Source organism: Monodelphis domestica, chromosome 8 (genome assembly GCF_027887165.1).
Source record: "Monodelphis domestica isolate mMonDom1 chromosome 8, mMonDom1.pri, whole genome shotgun sequence".
Lineage (NCBI taxonomy): Eukaryota > Metazoa > Chordata > Mammalia > Didelphimorphia > Didelphidae > Monodelphis > Monodelphis domestica.
The window spans coordinates 56,587,783-56,612,167 of record NC_077234.1 but is presented as its reverse complement, the minus strand read 5'-3'; the positions used below and the strand labels follow the sequence as shown (position 1 = coordinate 56,612,167).

General features: G+C 33.4%; 1 protein-coding gene across 5 annotated transcripts in view; it reads left to right on the top strand.

Annotated features, from left to right (window-relative positions):
* The window catches only part of TRPC1 (transient receptor potential cation channel subfamily C member 1), a 75,472-nt gene extending 61,081 nt beyond the window's left edge, over positions 1-14,391 (top strand). For all 5 annotated transcript variants that reach the window (XM_056807855.1, XM_056807854.1, XM_016425252.2 and 2 more), the window contains 4 exons: positions 9,744-9,922; positions 11,601-11,802; positions 12,136-12,330; positions 12,848-14,391. In XM_056807855.1, the coding sequence (XP_056663833.1) occupies positions 9,744-9,922; positions 11,601-11,802; positions 12,136-12,330; positions 12,848-13,075 (804 nt within the window). In that variant the 3' untranslated portion in view covers positions 13,076-14,391. The remainder of the gene's footprint in view (positions 1-9,743; positions 9,923-11,600; positions 11,803-12,135; positions 12,331-12,847) is intronic.
* Positions 14,392-24,385: the final 9,994 nt, after the last annotated feature.

The window sequence follows — 24,385 nt, the reverse complement described above, 5'->3', positions numbered from 1 at the left end:
AACATGTTGAGTTTGAGATGCCTATTGGTCATCCAATTCAAGTTCTCCAAGAGGCAGTTAGAGATGTAAGACTGGAGCTGAGGAGAGAAACTAGAAATGGACATTAAGATTGGGTATCATTTACAAGAGTATATAGCTTAAAGATTCTTTAACCTAGGTTTGTGAACTTGTTTTTGAAAAATATTTTGATAATAATACTTTAGTATATTTGGTTTGTATTTTCTACATTTATTTATTTTTATTTATTTATTTTATTTGGTCATTTTCAAACATTATTCATTGGAAACAGAGATCATTTTCTTTCCCCCTCCCCACCACCTCTCCCATAGCTGATGCGTGATTCCACTGGGTATCACATGTGTCCTTGATTCGAACCCATTTCCATGTTGTTGGTATTTGTATTAGGGTGTTCATTTAGAGTGTCTCCTCAATCATATCCCCTCAACCCTTGTAGTCAAGCAGTTGCTTTTCCTTGGTGTTTTTACTCCCACAGTTTGTCTATTTTCTACATTTAAAAACACAATTCAGAAGAGGTCTATAGTGTTCACCAGATTCCCAAGGGGGATCTATGACAAAAAAAAAAGTTTAAAAATTCCAGTATATAGAGAAAAAAGAAATGAACCCAGGTCAGAGCCTTGGGGAGACACAGTTCTTGATTGTGTCATGAATTAATATCCAGCAATAGAGATTAAGACATTAGGGACTGGAGGAGAATCAGGAGAGAACAGTGCCTCAAAAAACCTAGAAAAGAGTGGATATTTAGGAGGAGAAAGAGAAATGCTGTAGAGAAGTAAAAGCAAAATGTGTATTGAGAAATGGCCTTTAAGTTGACAAAAAAAGAGAGGTCACTGGGAACTTTGAAGAGAGCAATTTCAGTAAATGATAAGGTTCAAAGCTAGGCTGTAGAGGATTTAGAAGAGAGTGAGAAGAGAAAGTAGACACGTTTTTTTATTAATGACTTTCTTGGGAGAGTTTGCCTAAGAAAGGGAACTGAAATATAAGATGTTAGTGGAATCAATCAGATCAAGTGAGGGCTTTTTAAAGTTGGAGGAGTTGGGCATGTTTTTAATCTGAGGAAGAGAATAGCTTAGTTCTGTCTAGTGCTCTCCATCTGTCTAAAGGATGATCCTAACTTTTTTGAAGCCTACAGAAGAGTAGTAAATATGAGGCCAACATAGAAATTTGAAATTAAGCTCTTTCAAAACAATTTTAGCATTTTATTGGTTATTTGGCTTCAAGCATTTAATTGGAGAAATTGGGGAAAATCATAGGCAGAAATCAATACACACAGAGGTACATGCTAAAGTTGCCATAGTTTTGAAAGCACTGAGGAAATATTTCATGTTAGCTCAGTGAGAGGGAACATGGGAGGACTGAAGGAAGGAAAGAATTCAGTATTCAGACCCTAACCCTAACCCTAACCTTAACCAAGGAAAGGGCATGGTCCCAATTTTTTAGGCAACTGGAATGCATTACTTACTAAAGTGAAATGCTTGGAAGCTCAAACCATTGTTTCCTTAGGTATTTTATCTTTTACCTGCCACAGTTTTCAGATGTGAAGATGACCTTACTAACACTAGGACAAGTGCTTTTTAAATAGTTGTTTTTCAAAGTCTGATGGATTTCAGTATTCAACCAAGCTTTCACCTTGTTCTCTTTGTAGTCAATAAGAATGTGGGCTAAACTGGAATTGGCAATGAAACAAAGAGTTGCCATTTGGCTCATTTTTGCTTTAGACCTATAATTTTGGTTTCCATTAACATAATACTAAGACAAGTTACACTCATGCCTCCTAAAATGACCAACTCCTGGAAAACAATTTATATATTAGTTTAATTAGACTTGCTTTTCCATCTAGTGCCTTTTCTACTCAGTACTTCTTCACAATAGAATGTTTCTCGGTTTTCTATTTATGGAGATGTATTTTTTCTTTGAGTTATTTATTGATCAATGATCAATATATGTACTTGTATACTTGTTAATTACTCAAAAATATGAGATAATTTTATATTCAAAGCTTAAAGGTGCTATAATTTGCTATTTTGGATGCCATGTGGGAAATATTGTTTGAAATTTGGAGAAGGAATTTTGCAGAGGAAATATGAAGAAAAAACATTAATTCACGGAGTCTTTATTAAATGCCTGTACCAGGGACTATCCTTGTTTATGGGGACACCAGGACAAAAGTTAAATAGTCTCTACCCTTGAAGAACTTATATTTTATTGAAAGAAAACAACATGAAGACAGATAAGTAAATAGAGAATCTTGATAATTTCATCTGGATAGAAATATATTTTTATTTATAGAGAATGGGTAATAACAAAAATATTTATCCCACACTAGCCAAAAAATCTCAGAGTTTTTTAAAATTATTTTTAAGAAGTACAAAGAAGCCTTGTTTCCACCAAACTTATAGAACAGAGTTGCTAGAGGTCTTCATAGGATTGTCTACTGTTTATTTTTTCTCTGATATTTGATTTAACTCTCCTGACCCCTCTGTCCTTTCCCAGGAAAAAAAAAAAACAGGATATTTCGATGTATGATTGTATGCCTTCATTCATCATTTAATCTGGAGAAAATTTCTTGTCTGATGTTTTCTCCTTATATTCAGAAATTTATATTGTTTTGATTAGAGAATTCCCAAATAATACCTATGTATGTTTTCAGATTACATTTTTTCTTAATGATTTTTTGTCTAATCCAAAAGATTGTTTCATAGATTAATTTTGCTATACTCTTCTTTGTGACATAAATTAAAATCTTTTTTACTTCATGTGTTATATGATCTATTTAATAGTTCTTAAAATGTCATATGAAAACAACAATTTTATCATCACTTGTTTCAATTTTGGTATTAGATTACTTATTCTAAAATAACTATAAAGTATGCTTTTGATTTTATTCAGTTTACTAACAAGTATGAATATTCTTACATGAAATAATCACATTTTTTAATCTCTTTTTTTATGACAGATTTCTTCTTCCAGTCTACATGGGTATTTTCTGCTGCCATTATTTTCCAAATTTTTCTCCTTACATTTTTTTCCTAGTTTTTTCCCTTTTTTAAGGAGAATAAAGGGGGAAAATCATTTATTAAACATCTTATTATGTGCCAGGGACTGTGCTAAGCACTTTTGTAATATTATATCATTTAAAATATATTTATGAACATATATAAATTCAAAGTTAATTATATATTAAAGACAATATTGAGTATCATCTAGTTAATCTTGCTTTGTAACTATTACACCTGATAAAATATAATAATTTTTCATTTGCTCCCTTTAAGTCTCAATCAAGAATCTTTGCCCCATTCATTCTCACTCACTTTAAAAAAAAAAATCAACCTTTTTGCATTATTTTATAAAGGTCTTTCCAGATTTCTTTGTATCCCTTATACCAATGTTTTAATCTAATTATAATATTTTATTACACAAATATACTACAATTTGTTAAACCAGTCACCTGTTTTTGAAATTTTAGATTACCTTAGGTGTTTTTTGCAGTTGCATATAATTCTGCTGTTAAAATCTTTGAATATTCAGTTTGTCCAAAAAGTTTTAAGTTATTGGACTTTCTCTCAATGTTTAGATAAATATAGGTCTAATTGTAGATCTGCATATTGATGAATCTATATGTCTACTTATCTTTTTTTGGTTTAGTTTTTTATAACATTTTCAGGATCTATTTCCAGCAATAGGACAATTAGATTAAAGGGTGTGATTATTTTTGTAATTTTTAGCTTGTATTGTCATATTGTTCCTTAAAAAGATTCTATAAATTTACAGTACCATTCAGTGAATCTACTAGTTTCTCCAACAGCCCATCTAATATCAGGTTCCAATATTTTTTATTATCTTTCCCAATTTGATTGCCATGAGCTGATTCCTCAAAGCTGTTTTATTTTGTATCTCTTTCTTTGTTAGTGAGATTGTGCTTTTCAAAGCTATCATTTCCTGTTTTTCCTAGGTTTTTCAAGAGAGGAACTATATACCCTTAATGTTACAAATAAATATTATTTTTTGGAACCCATTTTTTATATTTGGTTAGGGATATTTAGAATCCTTTCTACTTTGTGGAGTTCATGTGCCATTTAGTCATCTATTCAGCATTTATTAAGTACCTACCTTTTTCATATTACTGTGACTAGGTACTATGGCATTTACAGAAAGAAATATGAACCTTGAATTTGTGGGACTTAAATTAACATTTAATTGAAGATTTAAGAAAAGCATGCATATATGAAACTGAGAAGAATTCCAAGGTAGTAATACACATAACTACATATAGTGGGGATTAAAAGTCGCTAAAGGGCTTTCTTTAATCATGAAAGGCTTCTTGGAAGAAGTGAATCTTTTTAAAAATTAGGTTGTTTCTTATATCACCATAATTATCCCAAGTTTCCTTCAATCACCCCTCTTGGACTGCCATTCATATACAAAATGATATATTTTTGGAGAGGAAATAATCAAAACAACTAATCATACACATTGAAAAAGTATGAAAATATGTACAATTTGAAATATCTCTGTATCTCCCTCCTCCATAAAGGGGTGAGTTGGAATGCTCTCTCCTATTTCTGCATTTGAGTTCCTGGTTGATTTTTATGGCTGTTATATTCATGTTTGAATTTTTGTATACAGGTTTTTTTTTTTGTATACAGAATTTTGGTATGCAGTTATTCACTCCATATACTTTATTTTAGTTAACTGTGTTACTGTTTTCCTGGCTTTTTTCATTTTACTCTGTATCAGTGCATATACATCATTTCCATACTTCTCTCATTCTTCCTGTACATCATTTATTATGGCACAATAATATTCATTATATTCATGTACCCGTTTGTTTAGCCATTCTCAGTTGATGAGCATCTACTTTGTTTCCAGTTTTTTTGCTATTACAAAATATGCTGCTAAAGATATTTTAGTGACTTTGGAGACTTTCTTCTTATCACTGGCTTCCTTTGGATACAAGTCCAGTAACAGAGTCTTTGGGTCAATGTTTTCGGACCTTTTAGTCAGAATGAAGGGCAGCTTAAATTGGCCTTTGAATCAGATATGAGAATTAGAATGACAGAGAAGATACCAAAGGTGCCCAGATGTTGGAACAGACAAAGATTAATGGAAGGAAAGTAGTTTAGCTTTGTACAAGGATTGTGTTGGGAAACCATATGGACGTATTTGATCAATTACAAATAAATTTGCTGCATATAATTGGAAAATTGTTCCTAGATGTCTGCCTATGTTTGGAAAACAATTTTTTTTGTATTGAGAATCATTGGCTTAGAAAAATGAGAGAAAGAAAGAATGGAAGAAAGGAAAGGAAGAAGAAAGAAAGACTGGGAGGGAGGAAAGAAGGATCCCTATTCTCAAGGAGCTTACAAGACAGTACACAAAAGGGAGCTGAAAAGGAGGCAGTGGCAATTTGTCAGCATTGTTTTGAAGTCTAGAAAGTCTAGAACAGTGCCAGGTGATATTTTCCTCAATAATAGGAACAAAGATGTATTTAACAAATATTTAGAAAATTCCTTATTACAGTCATTTAAGGAAGAGGCCTAAGGAAGAAGTAAGGTGAGGGACTTGAAGAGAGAGGAAAAACAGCTTGGCAATAGATAAAAGGAGATAAAGTGGACAGTAATCTAGAAATTATTCCTGAATGCCACTTCAAATAATGTTTACCTGTCAAAACTACTTTTATTTGTTATATTTTAAAATCTAAATGTTTTCTTTCTCTTACATCTTCTTATGCTTGTAATCCATTTAAAAATCTTTAAATTGTCATCAACATTATATAGTTTATTATATAACACACACACACACACACACACACACACACACACACACACATATGCAGAACTAAGAAACAGAGAGTGATCCAGAATAAAATCTCTAAAAAGATATCCATGATGTTTCCTGGCAAGTGTATCTATTTAGAAAATATACTCCTATGATAATTCTATTCTGTTTATTTTTCTTATTTGCAATAGTTGAACTATAATAGCTCTAGACTTTTAGGTTATATAATTTGTTTGGTGAATGGACAAAAACATGAAGTTAATAAATTATTTCACATGACTCAAACTTTTCAATTACTGTCAGGGTTGTTTTGAACAGATGTGTTTTCCTCAGAAGAACCACAATTTACTCTAACTTATTACATATTAAAGTCTAGTTTTCACTTTATAAGGATTATTTTAGAATAGACTCTGTTTTGTCTTCAATCCCAACTGATCCTCTATTTCCTGATATTTATTTAGTTAGCTTAGTTTCTGTTGAGTGCTTGTAATATATCAGACTCTAAATGGAGCTCTCATTAAGCAAATGTTACTTTATATTTCCCTGAAGTCCCAAGGTTGAAACCAAGTGACTTTGAATCAGAGAATCTTTATAAGAGCATATATTTCCCATGCTAGATTTGGGAGCTTAATTTAGATTCAGCTTTAATCATTTAATCATGAAGCCTGTATAATGGTCTAGAATGTCTTTTTTTTAACCCTTCCCTTTCATCTTAGAATCAGTACTGTGTATTGGTTCCAAGGTAGAAGAGTGGTTAGGCCTGGGCAATGGGGGCTAAATGTCTTGTCCAGGATCATACAGGTAGAAGTGACTAAGGCTAGATTTGAAACCAGGACCTCCCATCTCTAGGCCTGTCTCTAATCCACTGAGCCACCTGGTTGCTCCCAGTCTATAATATCTTAAAGGACTTTGTTAATGAACCAGAACATTTTTATTCCCTTTATGTTTATGTGTAAATGACCTTTTAGCTTTATCCTCTTTAAATTCTAAAATTCAGTTTAGAAACATTTGAAAAAAGCAGAAATAATCTGTGGGTATAGTCTCAGAAATCAACCATAAGAAGAGAAAATAATATTTTTTAATTTTGAGAAATTTAAAAGTTTATTTATTTATATTAGTCATTGTTGTCTTATATTCAGAAGAACTTTTTTGTCCTAAAGTGTGCCAATTTTTAAATCAAAAGTTACTTTTTGTTTTTAGAAAATACAAAATTCATTTAAAAGGTAATTAACATTGATTCTCTTGGTTTTGATCATCAAACTAAAAAGGAATTCATGGTAGAATTGATAATCATATGGAAAAAAGCTAGGTATAGTCTATATAGTGTAAGCGTATGTGACAAAAAATTCTTCTTACAGATTCCCTGGAAAATTTTCTTTAAGTTTCATAATTCTGGATGAATGCTTATCATTATTATTCTTTTTTTTAGAAATAAGTGAAGCAATAAAGTAATTGAATGTTTCTGTCTTGTTATTCATTCAAATGAATAATCTTGAGGTCTGCTATTTGCTTTTTGTTTGGGAGCATTTACTATGCAGATTTAGTGCCTAAGAGGTATTTTAAAATGGAATTACAATTTCTTGCTGGGCTGAATGTGCTTAGTCTTGTAGAAAATGGTACTGTGTTCCTCAATGATTTGTTCTGGCCTATTATAGCCCCTCAGTAATGCCTGCTGAAACATCTTCCAGTTATAAGACACCCCAGTAATAAGGTTCTGAACAAAATGCACAAGTAAATGTTAAAGCTTTTTCCTTCAACTTTGTCATGATTTTAAGTTTGGTGACTGCTCAGGAAAATTATTTCAGAAATCCAGCCCATAAATGAACTTAATATCAACTTTATTCTTTGTTTTGCCATGAAGTTCTTTGTGAGATCCATTTATATGGAGGTGTGAACCTTTGAAATTTGGAAATATTTTATGGAATCCAACCTCAGCCATGAAAGCATGCCTTTAAGCAGGCCTATGAAAATACTTCCAGTACATTTACATAAACCTTAGAGGAAGCCTTTTGTACCCCCTCCCCCCTCTCAACAAATGACTATGCTTGAAAATCCTAAGTGTAAATCTGGAAGTGGAGGCAACAAATCACAGCATTACTTTCCTGTTCCTTAGAGTTCTTGGGAACTAAGAAGTTGAGGGAACAACCTTAACATGTATCAGAGATGGGCATAGTTAAGAAGTCATCTTGACTTCTGGCTCTCACATAGTTACTTTACACTGGAGACTGTTGCCCAGGTAGCTAATTGAGGCCAACCTTGGAATGTGGACTTGAGAACCTGCAGCATTTCCCATATGAGTTAGCAATAAATACTATCAATAATTCTGTGAAATAGCATGTTTTCTCTGTAGACTCTCTTTTTTTCTTTTGCTATCATGGACTATAATTTACCACAATCATCAATTATTTGAAGAGGCATTTGATGCTAAATGTAGGAAACAAATTAATTAGGAGAAACTGGCCAGTGTAAGAAACACCTTAAGCTTTGAGACTAGTACAAATTAAAATGGTAGATCATTGACCTTCGACTCCTTAACATGATGTATTTAGTTGTGTCTGACTTTGTGACCCCATGTTGGGTCAAAATATTTCTTGGCAGCAATATTGGAGTGGTTTTCCATTTCCTTCTCCTGCTCATTTTATAGATGAGGAAAGTGAGGCAAACAGGTTTAAGTGACTTGCCTGGGGGTCACATAGCTAGTAAGTGTCTGAGGTCAGATTTGAACTCAGGAAGACGAGTCTTTCTGACTCTGGACCTGGCACTTTATCCATTGCACCACTTAGTTGCCCAAAATTTAACATGATGTTCTGCTCTAAATTTATCAGGGATATTAGAAGAGGTAGATAAGACCTTAGAGTCCAGGGTGCAATTCAGAACACTCAAAAACTCTACTGACTTTGTTTTCATTTATGTGGATATTCCCACCAGCAGTGCAAATTAAAAACCCACCCATATCTGTTCACTTGTTTTTTGTCTATATTCTCCCATGTTTACCACCATGTCCTAGAGGCCTCCCTCCCTTTCTTTTGATGTTATAAAAATATTAGTGAAACCCCCAGGCTATCCCCTACTTGGCTCTTTCCACATGACCAACACCTTTTCTATTTTGATCATGTATTTCTTTGATGGTGGCCTTTAGTCTGGTACTTTTTCATAATTCCTTATTTGTTATGTGCTGCAGCCTGCTTAGACCCACCACATGCCTTTCTATTGCCTTAAGCAATATTCAGTTTTAATCTTTCAGAGACTATAGTGTTCCACACTAATAACCAGATCATACTCAGATAAGATCTAGGGTCATTGGTATAAATGTTATTCTGCTGGTTGTTTATTGTGTAGGATAACAAACTGGATTGAATTTTAGCTGTGTATGTGGGATGGTTGGTCTTAAGGAGAGATATTTCATTTCTCTTGGTTGTCTGATATTTAAGGAGATATACAAGTTTTGAATAAATAGATAAATACAATAGCATTTACTTAGTACTTACTTTGTGCCAATCCCTGTACTAAATGCTAGGGATACAAGTTTAAATGATAGCCTCTACTTTCAAGGAGCTTATGAAGGATTGATAGATTTCTGGTGAGTATTTTCCCCTCATTCTTTGAAATCAGCCCTATTTTTAATATTCTAGGGCTCAGTTTGAACTAAGCAAATATTTATTATCCTTTGCAGAACTGACCCTGTTTCAAGAAGAGTAGGGCAGCTAATCACAAAATTCCAACATTTGCTTGGCCTTTACTCTATAGTGTTGTTATATAGCCAAACTGAAATTTTCTGGAATGGATTTTTGGCTGCTGGATGTCACACAACTCAGGTGGAAAGAGATGAGCATACTGTGCATTATGCCATTTCTTCTCACAATTTGTGGGTTCTGCCTAAGCTTTTAATATTTTATAGTTTGCAGCAGCAACATTAGTTTTGAAAATCTGTTTTACATATTCCATAGATTTCAATGGGACAAATGTTGCAAGACTTTGGAAAATTTCTTGGGATGTTCCTTCTTGTCTTGTTTTCCTTCACAATTGGACTGACCCAACTATATGACAAAGGCTATACAGGTTCTCAAGAACCGAAGGACTGTGCAGGAATCTTCTGTGAACAGCAAAGCAATGACACATTCCATTCGTGAGTGGTTGGCCTTTTAAAAAAGTACTTTAATGAAGACCATATATAAGTTAAATGGTATTCTGTTTTTAAAGCAATAATATGAATCCTTTCATTCCCCTCCCTCTCAAAGAAGCAGAGGTAATGTGGATTGTTTTCTTCACTTATCTCTAATAGTATAGTCCTGAAGGGGCCCAGTATATGATTGATTATTCTTAGAAGTGGTTTTGAAAAATTATTTCCCTTTTCCATTAACTCTAAAAGCTTCAGAAAAGAAAAAGAATTTATATGTAATACTTATTTGTCAACCTATCACAGAAATTAAACTGAAAAATGTCAAGAAATAAAATTCAGTCTATAAAGGGGAACTCAATAAATACTCATTGTATGACTGATAATTTTAGAATATTAACATCATTTAAACATAGATTACATGTGTTCAAATAACACTGGATTTAAGGCACTATATTTTCCATCTATTTGCTTAAGCTTCATATGTGTAATAAGGAGTTCAAAAGTTTCAGATCTCAGATGAACTAATATCTATTGGTTTTAAATTAAACAAACTATATTGTCATGAGTTAATTTCCTTGTTCTTTTTTAAAATATAAATCAAAAGATGGGAATGATAGATCATGAGTCCAAATGCCCCCCTTTCCCCAATCCCTACCGAAACCAATAGTTCTCCCCCAGCACCTATCCAAACCATGAGACAAACCCCAGTAAAACCTGTCAAAACATCAGGATTTTCCTGTCAAGCCTAGATAAATGACCCCCTACATCACTGACCACCACGCCTGGGAACTTGCTACCCCCAGAGGCAGAGGCTTCACACCCCCTCTGGACCATTCAATGAACTTCACTCAAGTAACTTAATCTAAACCAATAGCGGCAACACAGATTTCCTCATCCCAGACAGCTGCCCTGTAAGTGATTGCCTCCTTCTCCACTCCTATGGAGACCCCTAGCTCTCCACCAGTTTTGGGTCCCCCCCAACTTTTCCTTCCTCTCCCTCTACCCCAACTGTCACTTCTACTGCCATCAGCCTCTCGTCTCCCTTTGCCCCCTCTTTTTCTTTAAATAAAGTTTTAGGTTATTACCTCATTCTCTGCCTCATCTGTCTTGGGTTGGACTCCCTGTCAGCCAGGTCTGACAAATATATTTGGAGTTTTTGGGAAAAAAGAAGTGAATGATAGTTTCAGATGTTTTAGAAAATGCTTGGACTGAAATGTTACACCAGAGCCACTAGAAAATCTTAATTGTAATTAAGCTCTAAAAATTAATCTCTAAATAAGGAATGATTGCTTAAGGTGGTAGAATCATGCAAAGTTTTAAGTCAGTTTAGTCTTGCAGCCAGAATTTTAAAGTTAATTATGATCTGCTTTTGTGGACTTATTCTATAACATAACATACATAACGTTCCATAATAGAACATAATGTAACTTTTGTTGTTTAAAATTTATTATGAGTTCTGCAACAATATTACTGATATTATTTATCTTATTGAAATCCAAATTCTATGTATTTGCTTTTGTTTTAAAGCAAAGTATATATTTGAACAAATCAGAATAAGAGAAATTGTATAAACTTCATTTATTAAGTATTATTAAAGTATCAACATTTTCTTTGCATAGTTTTGACAGAAGTGATTTACTTATTTCACTATTTTGTTTAACAAAAAATTTTATTGTCTTTACAGGTTCATTGGCACTTGCTTTGCTTTGTTCTGGTATATTTTTTCTTTAGCACATGTAGCAATCTTTGTCACAAGATTTAGCTACGGTGAAGAATTGCAGTCTTTTGTTGGAGCTGTTATTGTTGGTACATACAATGTTGTGGTTGTTATCGTTCTTACCAAATTGTTAGTGGCTATGCTTCACAAAAGCTTTCAGTTGATAGCAGTAAGTGTTCTATAATTCTAAAAAATTATTCATACTTCTCAGTTAATATTAAATTTAGAAAACATGTCAGGAAACAAAAAGGGTAGAAAATATGAAGAAAAGTATCTTTGAAGCTTTGATCATAATCATTAATTTTAGAATAGTATACATTTTCACAATTAGCATGTGTTTTTACAATATAAATATCAATTATGAATTTCTATACCATAGTATGTAGTTATAAGTTAAATTATTTTCTTTATTGCATCATGAAAATTTAATATTTTAGGACTACATGTGGGATTTTTAACATAAAATTTTCAGCAGTATTTTTCATATGCCTTAACATTACAGAACCATGAGGACAAAGAATGGAAATTTGCCCGTGCTAAGTTGTGGCTTAGCTACTTTGATGACAAATGTACACTACCTCCACCTTTCAATATCATTCCTTCTCCCAAAACCATTTGCTATCTACTAAGTAGTCTTAGTAAGTGGGTTTGCTCTCATACATCAAAGGGCAAGGTCAAACGGCAAAACAGTTTAAAGGTAAGAAATTGTGAAAATTTAGGTACATCTTATAAAGTCTCATTTCAATTAAAAAATAGAACTTTGCTAACAAAATGCCATGAATGTAAAATAATTGCCTGTCTCAATATTTTTAAGTCTATTTTAAATTTCAAATTGAATTAAAAGCTTTTTATATTTTCTGAGTACAGAATATTTTTTCTTATAACTAAAAATATATGATGAGTACAGGTAAGTAAATTAGATCATAAAAGGATTCATTTTCTTTGAATAAATAATTGAGTGCATATTGCAGTGATGTCACATTAATTGCCATAGTTTTATACTTCTACAAATTAGTTTGAAATAAATAAATATGAAAGACTATGAAGTGACAACTTGTAATCATAGGAATATGATGGATTGAGAAAGGACAGAAGCACTTACACTTACAGGATGTTTATGTATTTGAGTATCACCCGAAAATGTAAAACTATGTCTTGTTTGTATAAATGCAAATAATCATCACTAGTATAGAATGCTATTTTTTATTTTGAAGGAATGGAGAAACCTGAAACAAAAAAGAGATGAAAACTACCAAAAAGTGATGTGTTGCTTAGTCCACCGTTATTTAACATCCATGAGACAGAAGATGCAAAGTACAGATCAAGCAACTGTAGAAAATCTCAATGAACTTCGCCAAGATCTATCAAAATTCCGAAATGAAATAAGGGACTTACTTGGCTTTCGGACTTCTAAATATGCAATGTTTTACCCAAGAAATTAATTCATTTCTAGACCATGAATATTTATATAACTTGCAACTAAATTTATTAAGGTGTGAGTTGGAATGTAGAAATAATGTCAAAAGCCATTCTTTAAGGACTCATAGGTTAATTATGTTATATAAAAAATGTAAATAGTTAAAATAATCCACTGAACATGGATTTTGTTAGGAGCAATCTAGCAGACAATTTTCTAACCTTTTGGTTTACCTTTTCACTTTTTTGGAGGGTGGGGAAGTAGATGTGACTACATCTGTTATTCAAAAGCTATATCAACTACTTAAAAGTAAATATGAATTGACCTTACTCTAAAAGATACATATGAAATGTGGAACTATTGATTTCACAACTATAAATATTTAGCATGATATGGTTGAGTTTGATACTCCTTTTTTGGAAGATAATTTAAATTGGGCTAATGTAGTTTTTTTCTTTTACCTGGGGAAAGCACCTAGAATTTTTCAAGTTAAAACTAAAAATAAGGGTTTAGAATGATTTTATTTGTGGCTACAGTATAATTTTTGTTTCTGTGAACATTGAAGAAAATCTTGTTTTCCAACTATTTATTGCAGAGATTTATTTTATATTTAAATTAGCTTGATTTGTTGTGTTACATACCAAAATATTTTAAACAGTTTAACATAGTTTCAATAAGTATGAATTAGTGCTTATTTGTATATGATTCTTTCTGCTTACAATGGAGTGTTATTTTTTTTTTTGCTGAAGAGTATATTTGATTATTTTGTGTTATGTAGGGAACACAATTAAAATTTTTGAAAATCTGTTGTACTCCTGCCATAGAATTAAAAGGTAGGATTTCTGTTAAGTGGAAGCTAAGCATAATCTTTTCACCTGAATGTTAGATAGTCTTATGACCATAGGGTGCAGGTAGCCCTAGGTTTATAAACATTATTGATCCAGGGATCATAAAATAGAGGTTTTAGGCATAGTATGTTTCTTCTTTTTTCCTTTTTTCTTTTTTAATGGAATTACTAAACTGTAAGTGCTCCCTCTTTTGGGTGAATTCTTATAAAATATTTATTGTAAAATTATATATTTTGTCTACTACAAAATTATGCATATCCCATTTGGGATTTGACATCAGGATTTTCATCATTCTAAAAATAACACATGGTAAAAATATACTTATTGAGCACCTACTGTGTGCATGAATTACTTATGGGGGTATATTTCAAATGATAACAGTGTAAGAAAAAAGATAATAAAATTTGGCTTTGGATTATACATTGGCATAATGTTTATCAATTGTATTAAAATGTACTTGAAAAGCAGAAAAGAAATAAAATGAAATGAAAAAGATGACACCTTGATTAAATTAAATACTGTCATGCAAAATGAAGTTAGCAATAAGGTACTGTTACTTTAATATATGATTTTGGTTAACTGGACAAGTAGCTAGTAGTTGGTTGCATGCATTCCAGAAATTAGCATTAGGTTGGTATTTTCTTGGGTTTCAGACTATGAACCACTTTCCATTCCCCAGGACACATACCTGAAGGTGTATTTCTCAGTTTTGTCTTTCTCTTTTCTATTTTTTATGGACAGTTCTAGGTCCATTATCCTGCATTCCTTAGCAATTTCATAAGTCCAATGGCATGGTAGACCTTTTCTTCTAGAAATGGGACCATATATGTGAGTTTGTATTGAAAAAAAAACCCTAACATTTATGTAGTGATTTACAATTTACAAAGTTCTTTTTTGACCTTTGAGGTGGGTAGATATTATATTAATTTTGCAGATTTGACACTTATTAAGTGCATACTATGTACAAGGAACTGTGCTTAGTGCTTGGTATACAAAGAAACTAGATGAAAAAACACTTTTAGAGAGATTAAGAGACTTATCCAGTCTACATTGACATTTAGGGATGGAGGCATGACTTGAATTCAAGTTTTCTGTCTTTAAGTCCAGTGTTTTTTTACAATGCTATGTTGCCTTTCTGAGATAATTTTAATAATCTCAGCATTGAAATATTCTAGACTAAATTATAATGTTTTCTACTTACAAGAAAATAAGATAGAGCTTCTTTCACCACTTCATTTATTCTTCTGTCATTTTGACAAAATCATCAAAAAAAATTTCCTTACTTGGAAATGTCAATTTATTGCAAGACTTCTTTTCATGCAATTATTTCCTAGAGAAATAGTTACCAAAAATTGTATATAGCTTTATATTAGCTTCTTTAGAAGTTAACATTTTCTTTTCAATTACACATAGAAACAATTGTTATCAGACTTTTTTGCAGTTCATATTCTCTCCTTCCCTCTTCCCTAAGTCAGGAAGTAGTCTGATATAGGTTATACCAGTGCTATCATGCATTACATGTTTCCATGTTCTTCATCCCATGAAAGAAGATACATATCACACATGCAAGAAAAAAACTCATGAAGGAAATAAAGTGGAAAATGGAATGCTTTGATCTGCAATCATATTCCAACAGTTCCTTCTTTGGCTGTGGACAGCATTTTTCATCATGAGCTCCTTAGGATTATCTTAGAATCTTACATTGCTGTTAATAGTATAGTCCTTCATGGTTAATCATTATACAATATGTCTGTTACCATATACAGTGTGATCCTGTTTTTTTTTTTCACTTCACTTTGCAGCAGCTCATATAAATCTTTCCAGATTTCACTGTGATCATCTCATTCATCATTTCTTATGGCACAATAGTATTCCATAGCAACCATATACCACAACTTGTTCAGCCATTCCCCAACTGATGGACATCCCTTCAGTTTCTAATTCTTTGTCACTACAAAAGAATTGCTATAAATATTTTTGTATAAGTAATTCCTTTCCCCCTATCTTTGGTCTCTTTGGGATACAAACCCAGTAGTGATATTGCTTAGTCAAAGGGTAGATATAGTTTTATGGCTCCAGATTGCCCTTCAGAATGGTTGGACCAATTTACAACTCCACCAGCAGTGTATTAGTGTCCCAATTTTCCCACATCCCCTTGAACATTTATCATTTTCCTTTTTGATCACATTAGACAACTTGGTAAATGTGATGTGAATCTTGGAGTTCTTTAATTTTGTACTTCTTTAATCAATAGAAAATTTTATTTTATTTTTAATATTTTCATTTATTAAATTACATAAGTTATATTATGTTCATGTTTATTTTTATATTTATATTACTATAGTTTTAATTTTCAAGGATTTTTAAAATTTAATTTAAAAAATAAATTAAATTTAAAAATTTTAAATTTCTTTGTGAGAGATTTTGGTATAAACATTTTCCCAGTTTTTTCCTTTTCTAATATTGGTTGCATTGGTTTTGTTTGTACAACTCATTTTTAATTTACTCTAATCAAAATTACACTTCTTGTAATGTTATCTTTGTCATGTTGGTCATAAATTTTTCATTTATCCATAAGTCTGACAGATAAACAAATTCGGTGTTCTTCTAATTTGTTTATAGTATCACTTTTTATTTCTAAATCAAGTATCCATTTTAACTTTATTTTGGTGTATGGTGTGAGATGTTGCTCTATGCCTACTTTCTACCACATTATTTTCTAGTTTTCTTATCAATTTTTTCCAGTAGTGACTTTTTCCCCACAAAATTTGGATCTTTGGGTTTATCAAATACTAGGTTACTATGGTAATTTGCTAATGTGTGTTGATCACCTAAACCAGTGGTTCTCAACCTTTCCAATGCCGTGACCCCACAATACAGTTCCTCATGTTGCTGTGACCCCAAACCAAAATATTATTTTGGTGGCTACTTCAAAACTTTAATTTTGCTACAGTTATGATTTGAAATGTAAATACCTGATATTTATGTATTATGTATTTATGCATTATGTATTCTCATTGCTACAAATTGAGAGGTTGAGAATCGCTGACCTAAACTATTCCATTGATTCACTATTCTATTTCTTAACCAGTATTAGATTTTTTTTGGTAGGTCATTGCTTTATAAAACAGTTTGAGATCTGGTAGGGTTAGGCCTTTCATATTTTTTCCTTAATTCTTTTGATATTTTAACCTTTTGTTCTTTCAAATGAATTTTGTCATTTCTAGCTCCATGAAATTTTTGGATAATTTTTGGATAGTTTGATGGGTATGGTACTGAATAGGTAAGTTAATTTAGGTTGAATTATCATTTTTATTATATTGATTCAGCCTACTTATTAGTATCCAATTGTTTAAGTCTGACTTTATTTGTGTGATAAGTGTTTTGCAATTGTGTTCATATAGTTGCTGGTTTGTCTTGGCAGGTATTTTGTATTGTCTACAGTTGTTTTAATGGGTCTCTTTCTATCTCTTGCTGTTAGATTTTGTTAATGGTAAACAGAAATGCTGATGATTTGTATGGTTTTATTTTATATCCTGCAACTTTGCTAAAGTTAATTGTTTCTATTAGTTTTTTGGCTGATTCTCTGGGGTTATATTAATTTTTGATATAATGAATTAGTATCATAACCTTGACAACTGCAACTCCACAATTGATCCATCATATCTGATCATTCAGCATGAATTGCATGTTAATATTTTAAGCCAAAATCCTTTCTTTAAATGCCTTACATCTTGCTGTTTGACTGATATACTATGGCTACCATCCCAGTCAGCATTGCTATTATCTTGAATAGTGCTACAAACTGAAATACATGTTTACTCTATCTAATAAGCTCTGTTTCAGCCAAATTGGGCAATTAGGTTAGTTGAGACTTGAAATTGACATCCCATCTCCCACCCCTACCTATTTACTATCCTTCTTGTATGGCTTGTCCTCATCTTTGCCTCAGAATCTTTGTCTTCTGGGGTCCACTCATTCCATTTCCATTATGAAGCTTTCCCTTAGACTTCTATTTGCTAGTGCCTTCTCCTTCAGTTTACTTTGGGCTCTGCTTCTCTTTGATTATATATCTCTCAAAGAATGTCAGCTCCTTGGAAACAGAGATTGTCTCACTTCTGTCTTGTGGTCCACATTCTTAGCACAATGCCTTGCACAGGGTAGGCATTTTATAAGTTATTTAATAAAATGAATTAATAGACTTTTCCTATTTAAAAATTTTAGTCTGGATATTTATCTTAAGAGGGAAATAATTGATTTTAGTCAAGTGTACTCTTAAAATGTAATTATCAAAACTTTTTCTTTAATCAACTTTGTAATAAAATATACACACAAATCAGTGGCAACTTTATCAACAACTACCATTGTAGCTTCTTCCAGTTCTTACTCATTCAACCATTTTTTTCATATTATAATTATTGTGTATAGGCAAAATCTGCATGAAACTGCCTAAAATGATGTGGTTTTAGAACTTTATTAATAATTTATAACCAAATCCCACAATACACTTTTAAACCCTTAATTTCTATGTTAGAATCAATACTGTGTATTGGTTCCAAGGCAGAAGAGTATTAAGGGCTATAGGCAATGGGGGTTAAGTGATTTGCCTAGGGTCACCCAGCTAGGAAGTGTCTGAGGTCACATTTGAACCCAGGATCTTCCATCTCTAGGCCTGGTTCTTAATTCACTGAGCCACCTAGCCGCCATCCCCCAAAGCCCCCACCCCCCACTCTGCTGCCATACACCTTTTAAAGGCCATTAATAAGGCTGGAGATTATTCAGAGAAGGAAAACAAGGAAGGTGATGACTTAAGATTTAACTGTGTCCAAATTTATTTAGCTGAATCAAAAAGGCTTTTGAGTGGAAGAGGAATTAGATTTGAGATGCTTGATATAGACACTTTCTAACAGAGCTAGAACAGACTGCTGGAAAGTGTCAGTTGCCTCTTATTGGAAAGACGATATTCTTCAAGACCATGTTGTAGAGGATATTTTTGGACTGTAAAGTCGCTTCTAATTCTGAGATTCTACTAAAACATTAACTAACTGTCCATTGTAACATTGTTCTCATTGAACTAAATAGCTCCATAGTGTCATTTTGCCAACATTTTGTTTTCATGAAACCAGCTGCTATCCATTGTGGTATGCCTGTATATAAAAAAAAGTTTAGTTCTGCCCTTTCAGGCATACTTCTAAAGGTAGAAGAAGAATTCTGACTATTCAAATATGCAACATGCCCTGCTACTCAATATAAATGACAATCTCATCATTTCCCCAAAAAGTCTCCCACCCTAATTGTAATACTTTGTTAAATACATTGCTATCCTATGGGATTATCCTGAGCTCTTGTCATATATCTCTTGTTTTTTGTCCTTTGTTTTCAGAGAGGATCAGTGTCATCCTAGGGTGATGTTGGTACTTATGCGTGAATTGGATTTTAGTGAGGCAGAGTCCCATCGAGTTGTTAGTCTCACTCTCCTCCAGAGCCATCGACATCCAGTGGCAAGACAAAAGTCAAGACTACTGGTGATTGCTTGGGATGCAGTGGGTGACTTTGGGGTCTTTAGTGTTTGACCAATCTCTAAATACTCCATAGCAGTTGCCTTCATGGCTGCTGGAACAAATTGCTCTCATCAGCTACTTCTGCCAGAGGAAGTTTTCACATGCTTGGGATAAACACCCCTTAACTCACCTATGGGTTTGTGGCCCATTGGTTATTTTCAACATAATTTAGCCCATCTGCCAAGGCAGTTTACCAGAGTGTAGCTGCTGTGTATGCTATAGCTTCTTGGAGCCACAGGTGAGAGGTGGGTAGCAGGTGAACACCAAAGGAAGAGAACAGCCTTTAAAAGCAAGCCCTTATGCCAGAGATAATAATCTTCCCTGAACACCCCACACATCCTTCATTTATCTTTAACTGCCTATTACATTTTCCACCTGTTCGTCCTATTGGCATCTCAAACTCATCATCTCTAAAACAAATCATTCCTGCCAAATCTCCCCACCTTCAAAACATTCCTATTTCTATTTATTTTAGTACTATTCCTCTAGTCACCTTGGTCTGCAATCTTGGCTTTATTGTTAGACTCCTCACTCTCCCTCACCCTAAATATCCAATCAATTATTAAATCCTCCATTTCTACCTCTCTCTCACCTCTAATAATAATAAAGGACAACCACCCTGGTTCAAACTTTCATCACCATTTGTCTGGACTATTGAAAACCCTCCTCATTGGTCTTCCTGCTTCATCTTTCCCCACTCCTCTACACAGTTGTGCCAAAGTGATTTTCTTCAAATGTAGGTCTGATTGTGTCACTTCTTTATCCAGGAAACTCCGACCTTTGACCACAAGAAACAAAGATAACTTATTTTTTTGGCCTTTAAAATTTTTTAATTCATTAATTTGTTTCTTACATTAAAATTTCCAGGTAACTCTCTTCATTCCTTTCCTTCCTACACTAAAGGAAGCAACATTTGACAAAAAATATGTATATATAAACTATGTCTTATTTCTATTTACCAGTTCTTTCTCTGGAGATAGACATACACAGGTCATTGTGCAAACAATATATCTGATGCTAGATAAAATGTTCAATTGGTTTTGCTAATTTCATTCTTTACAATTTCATGTAGACTTTATAAGGTTTATAAAAACCTATCTGCCATTTCTTACAGTGAGATAGTATTCCATTACAATCATATATCACAATTTGTTCAGCCATTCCTTTATTGATGGACAGCCCTTAATTTCCAATTCTTTCCCACCACAAAGAGAGCTACTAAAAATATTTGAGAACATATAAATTCTTTCCCTTCTTTCCTGATCATCTTAGGATACCACCTATTAGTGGTAGTTTTGTATCAAAATGTATATGCAATTTTATAACTCTTTGAGCATAATTCTGGATTGCTCCCTACAGTGGTTGGATCAATTCACAGTTCTTCCAATGGTGTATTAGTATCCTCTTTGGCTTTTAAAGTTTATCACAACATGACTTCAAAATGTCCTCCAACGTTAATATACATTAATCTTTTTGCATTTTGTGGTGTAACCAATATAGCCTTGTTTTTCCTCACACACAGTGTTCATCACTGTACCTTTTGGTCTTTGTACATCATTCCCTATGCCTGGAATACACTCCTTCATGTCCACCTTTTAGAATCCCTTGTTTTGTTCAAAATTCTTCTTAAGTACCACTTTCCCCTTTCCTGATTCCCCTAGACCAGTGTTGGCAAAGGTTTTCAAGTTCGTGTGCCCAAACTGCAACTTCAAGCTCTGTAAGCACCCTGCATTACCCAAGAGCAGAGGGAGGAAACATTCGCTTTGGGTGGCTGGACAGAGAGGCAAGGCATGCAAAAAAAAATGTCCTTGGGCTCAGGGAAGAGGGGGAATGGAGCAGCTCCCCTGTGCCAGGTCGGCACACATGCCAATACTTAAACCATCACTGCCCTAGATACTGATGTTGTCTCCTAACATTTTTCTTGTCTTCATTTTGAATATATTTTGCATATACTTGCTTATGTTTGTATTATTTGCCTAATAGTACATAAGCTTCTTGAGGGCAGGGATGATTTCATTTTTCTTTGTGTTTCTAATGCCTTGCTTGGGACATAGTAGGCACTTAAATACTTATTTATTCATTGTCAATTCATTGTTGATTATTGTATAATTAAATTAAGTATTTTCATAATACTTGAAATGCCCAAGGGAATGGGTAGCTTAAACATATCAGTTCTACTTCTAATGGTGGTCTTGATGGGTCAATACACCAGTAAATTAGGGGCAGCTATAGCTGTAGTTGATCTAGCTGTTTGCCTTTCACTCTACCAGAAAATTCTCAAAAGCAGCAGGTTGCTGTGGTCTGTTTCAAACTTACATTTCAATTATGGAACATTTATGTTCTTTACAGTTTTTTGCAATCATTTGTAGAGCAAATATAGATATATTTGTACAACCCTCTCAGTCTTGCTTGAACTTTAGGGGTTTTTCAGGGGCTCCATTAGTTTTTCCCCATTTTTAACTCAAGCCTTGTCTTTCCATGCCAAAGAAAACACTTGGTTTAAAGACTCAGTGTCCCATAAAGAGAGTGTATTTCACATTTCTTGTTTTCAAATGAACTTGCCTGGTTGCTGTTAGCATTGTCTGTCATTTGGAAGCAGTCTGTAAGTCAGGAATTGATGTACAGTTGAGACCTAAATGTTTAGGGTGAATAGCAAATAACTTTGGTCATGACACTGACTTCATTAGTTGGGCAACTTTATAATTTTGCCAACTCCTATGCATGTTGAAAGAACTCTGATTTGGAAGAAATACCCAAAATGAGTGACACAAAGAGAATTTGAGGGTAAATTTTAAACTATGGTAGTTACATGTTTTAAAAATAACTATCTTCACAGGATTCATTATTTCTGATGTAAATCAAATTACAGTAGTACAAGCAGCAAAACAGCAGGCTTGTGTAGGAGGTAAATGTGGGTTTAAAAAAAGAACTGTCTCAGTTAATCACATATTTGACAGGTAGGCTTGTTTTCCCCACCCCTGCCATATGCATTCTTTACAGTATATGTTTTAGCTTTCAGAAAGTCACTTAGTCCATCCCCCTAGAGGAAAAAGCACATGAAAACCTTCCTGGATCTACCAAAACTAAACAAGGAGATCTAGTTCCTCCACCTGAACTCTTTTGAAAACAATTTTGATATTTAAGAATCTTATTAATAAAAATTCTTTAACCTAAATTGCCTTATGCTGTAGTTTAAATTATTTCCTCTTTCCTGTTCTTAGTTGAATTCTGTTCTACTCAAGTTGAATTGGAATGACAACACCAAACTAGTCACTGTATTATTTATATAACAGTTCTTAATTTATCAATAGGTATTCCTCATCCTTTCTTAGTTGAATCTGAGCCATCTCCACTGAATTTGATTGTGTTTTTTATTCGTGAACATCATTTTTGGATACATGGATCAGAATTCATTGGGAAAAATGTATCTTTGAAAAATGAAAATTTGAAACACAATAGAGAACAGGCTAGATTATTATTGAAGCTGACCAACTCATTTGTAATAACTCCAGATGGGACTCCCCAGCCACCTGAACACTTATATTATCCTGGTGCTCTCAAGAGGCTATTTACTTTAGTTTGTGGATGCCTCATGTAGGATAGTCTTTTCTCCAAAATAAAAAACAAACCATATTGAGCTGCCTTAAGACTCACCTTGATGTAGATACATTTCTGATCCCCACATCTAGATGAGACCACTATTACCCAAGACTTAATTTTAGATCCAGAAAAAGAGAAGTGAAAGCAGAATCAAAGTTGGAAATCAATAAGTCTGCAAAAGAAAAATAGGAGGGCAATATTGGTACTAGAAGCAGAGGTGAGAGAAGAGATGAATCAGAACTGGAACAGAGGTAGTTAGCAAAGAGTTAAAGGGTTTTGATGGCTATGAATAACTATGTCTCAGTTCCATCCTGGAAATCCAAAATGGCCTTAGTAAACCAAATGCTGAACTTGGGATCCTACAGACCAAGGTTCTAATTTGCCTCTAGATAACCCTGGGAATGGATTGACCCTCTATGTACCTTAAGCAACTCCCCAGGATTTATCTATCTATCTATTAAGTCAGAGATGGATTGGGTGGGGTGGTTTCCCTACACCAACTAGCTTTTATCTCCACTTATTTGTAAGGGGTGGTTACTATCTTACTTTAGAAATCTAATTCAAACCGATTAAATATCATAGAAAGAACCCCTGCCTGGGAGAACAGATTTCTAGTTCTGGTTCTACTACCTGTTTTCTCTGGGCTTCAGGCATCTCATCTGTAAAATGTTGGGGTGGGAAGGGCAGAGAAAGATGGCTAGATTAGGTAATCTCAAGGCTCTATGCAATGGAACTGAGTCAGGTACATTTAGGTGCCACAGTTGAACTTGAATGAAAAAACGTGATGCAGTGTAGGGCTCTTATCCCTACATCTGTGAATTTTTGTTGTTGTTTTGATAACTATATTTCAATATAATTAACTTCTTTTCTAATCTTGTGTTTTATATGTATTTAACATTAATTATACTGAGAAAAGGTCCACAGGCTTGATCTTTTGCCTTAGTATTCATTTGCCAAAAGGCATCCATGACACAAAGAAAGGTTAAGAGCTCCTGGGGTAGCAGGTAGTAGAAAGAAAGACTGCCTCAGACTTGGGAAGACTGTATGACCATAGGTGAGTCATATAACCACTCAGTGTCCCAGCTGATCCTCTAAGACAAGTCTTACAATAATTGCTTTATTTGCATTGGTAGAAAATGTTTCCACTCTGGGATCACCATACCCTCAATGAAATCACAGGTCCAGTTGGAAAAAATAAAATAAAATATTATTTGTGGAATTTTAAAAACTCCTCACCTTCTGTCTTAGTATCAGTTGTAGAGGAAATTATTGTGTTTACTCTTAGCATTCCCCAGTTGCTGTAGAGCAAGCAGAATGACTGCTACA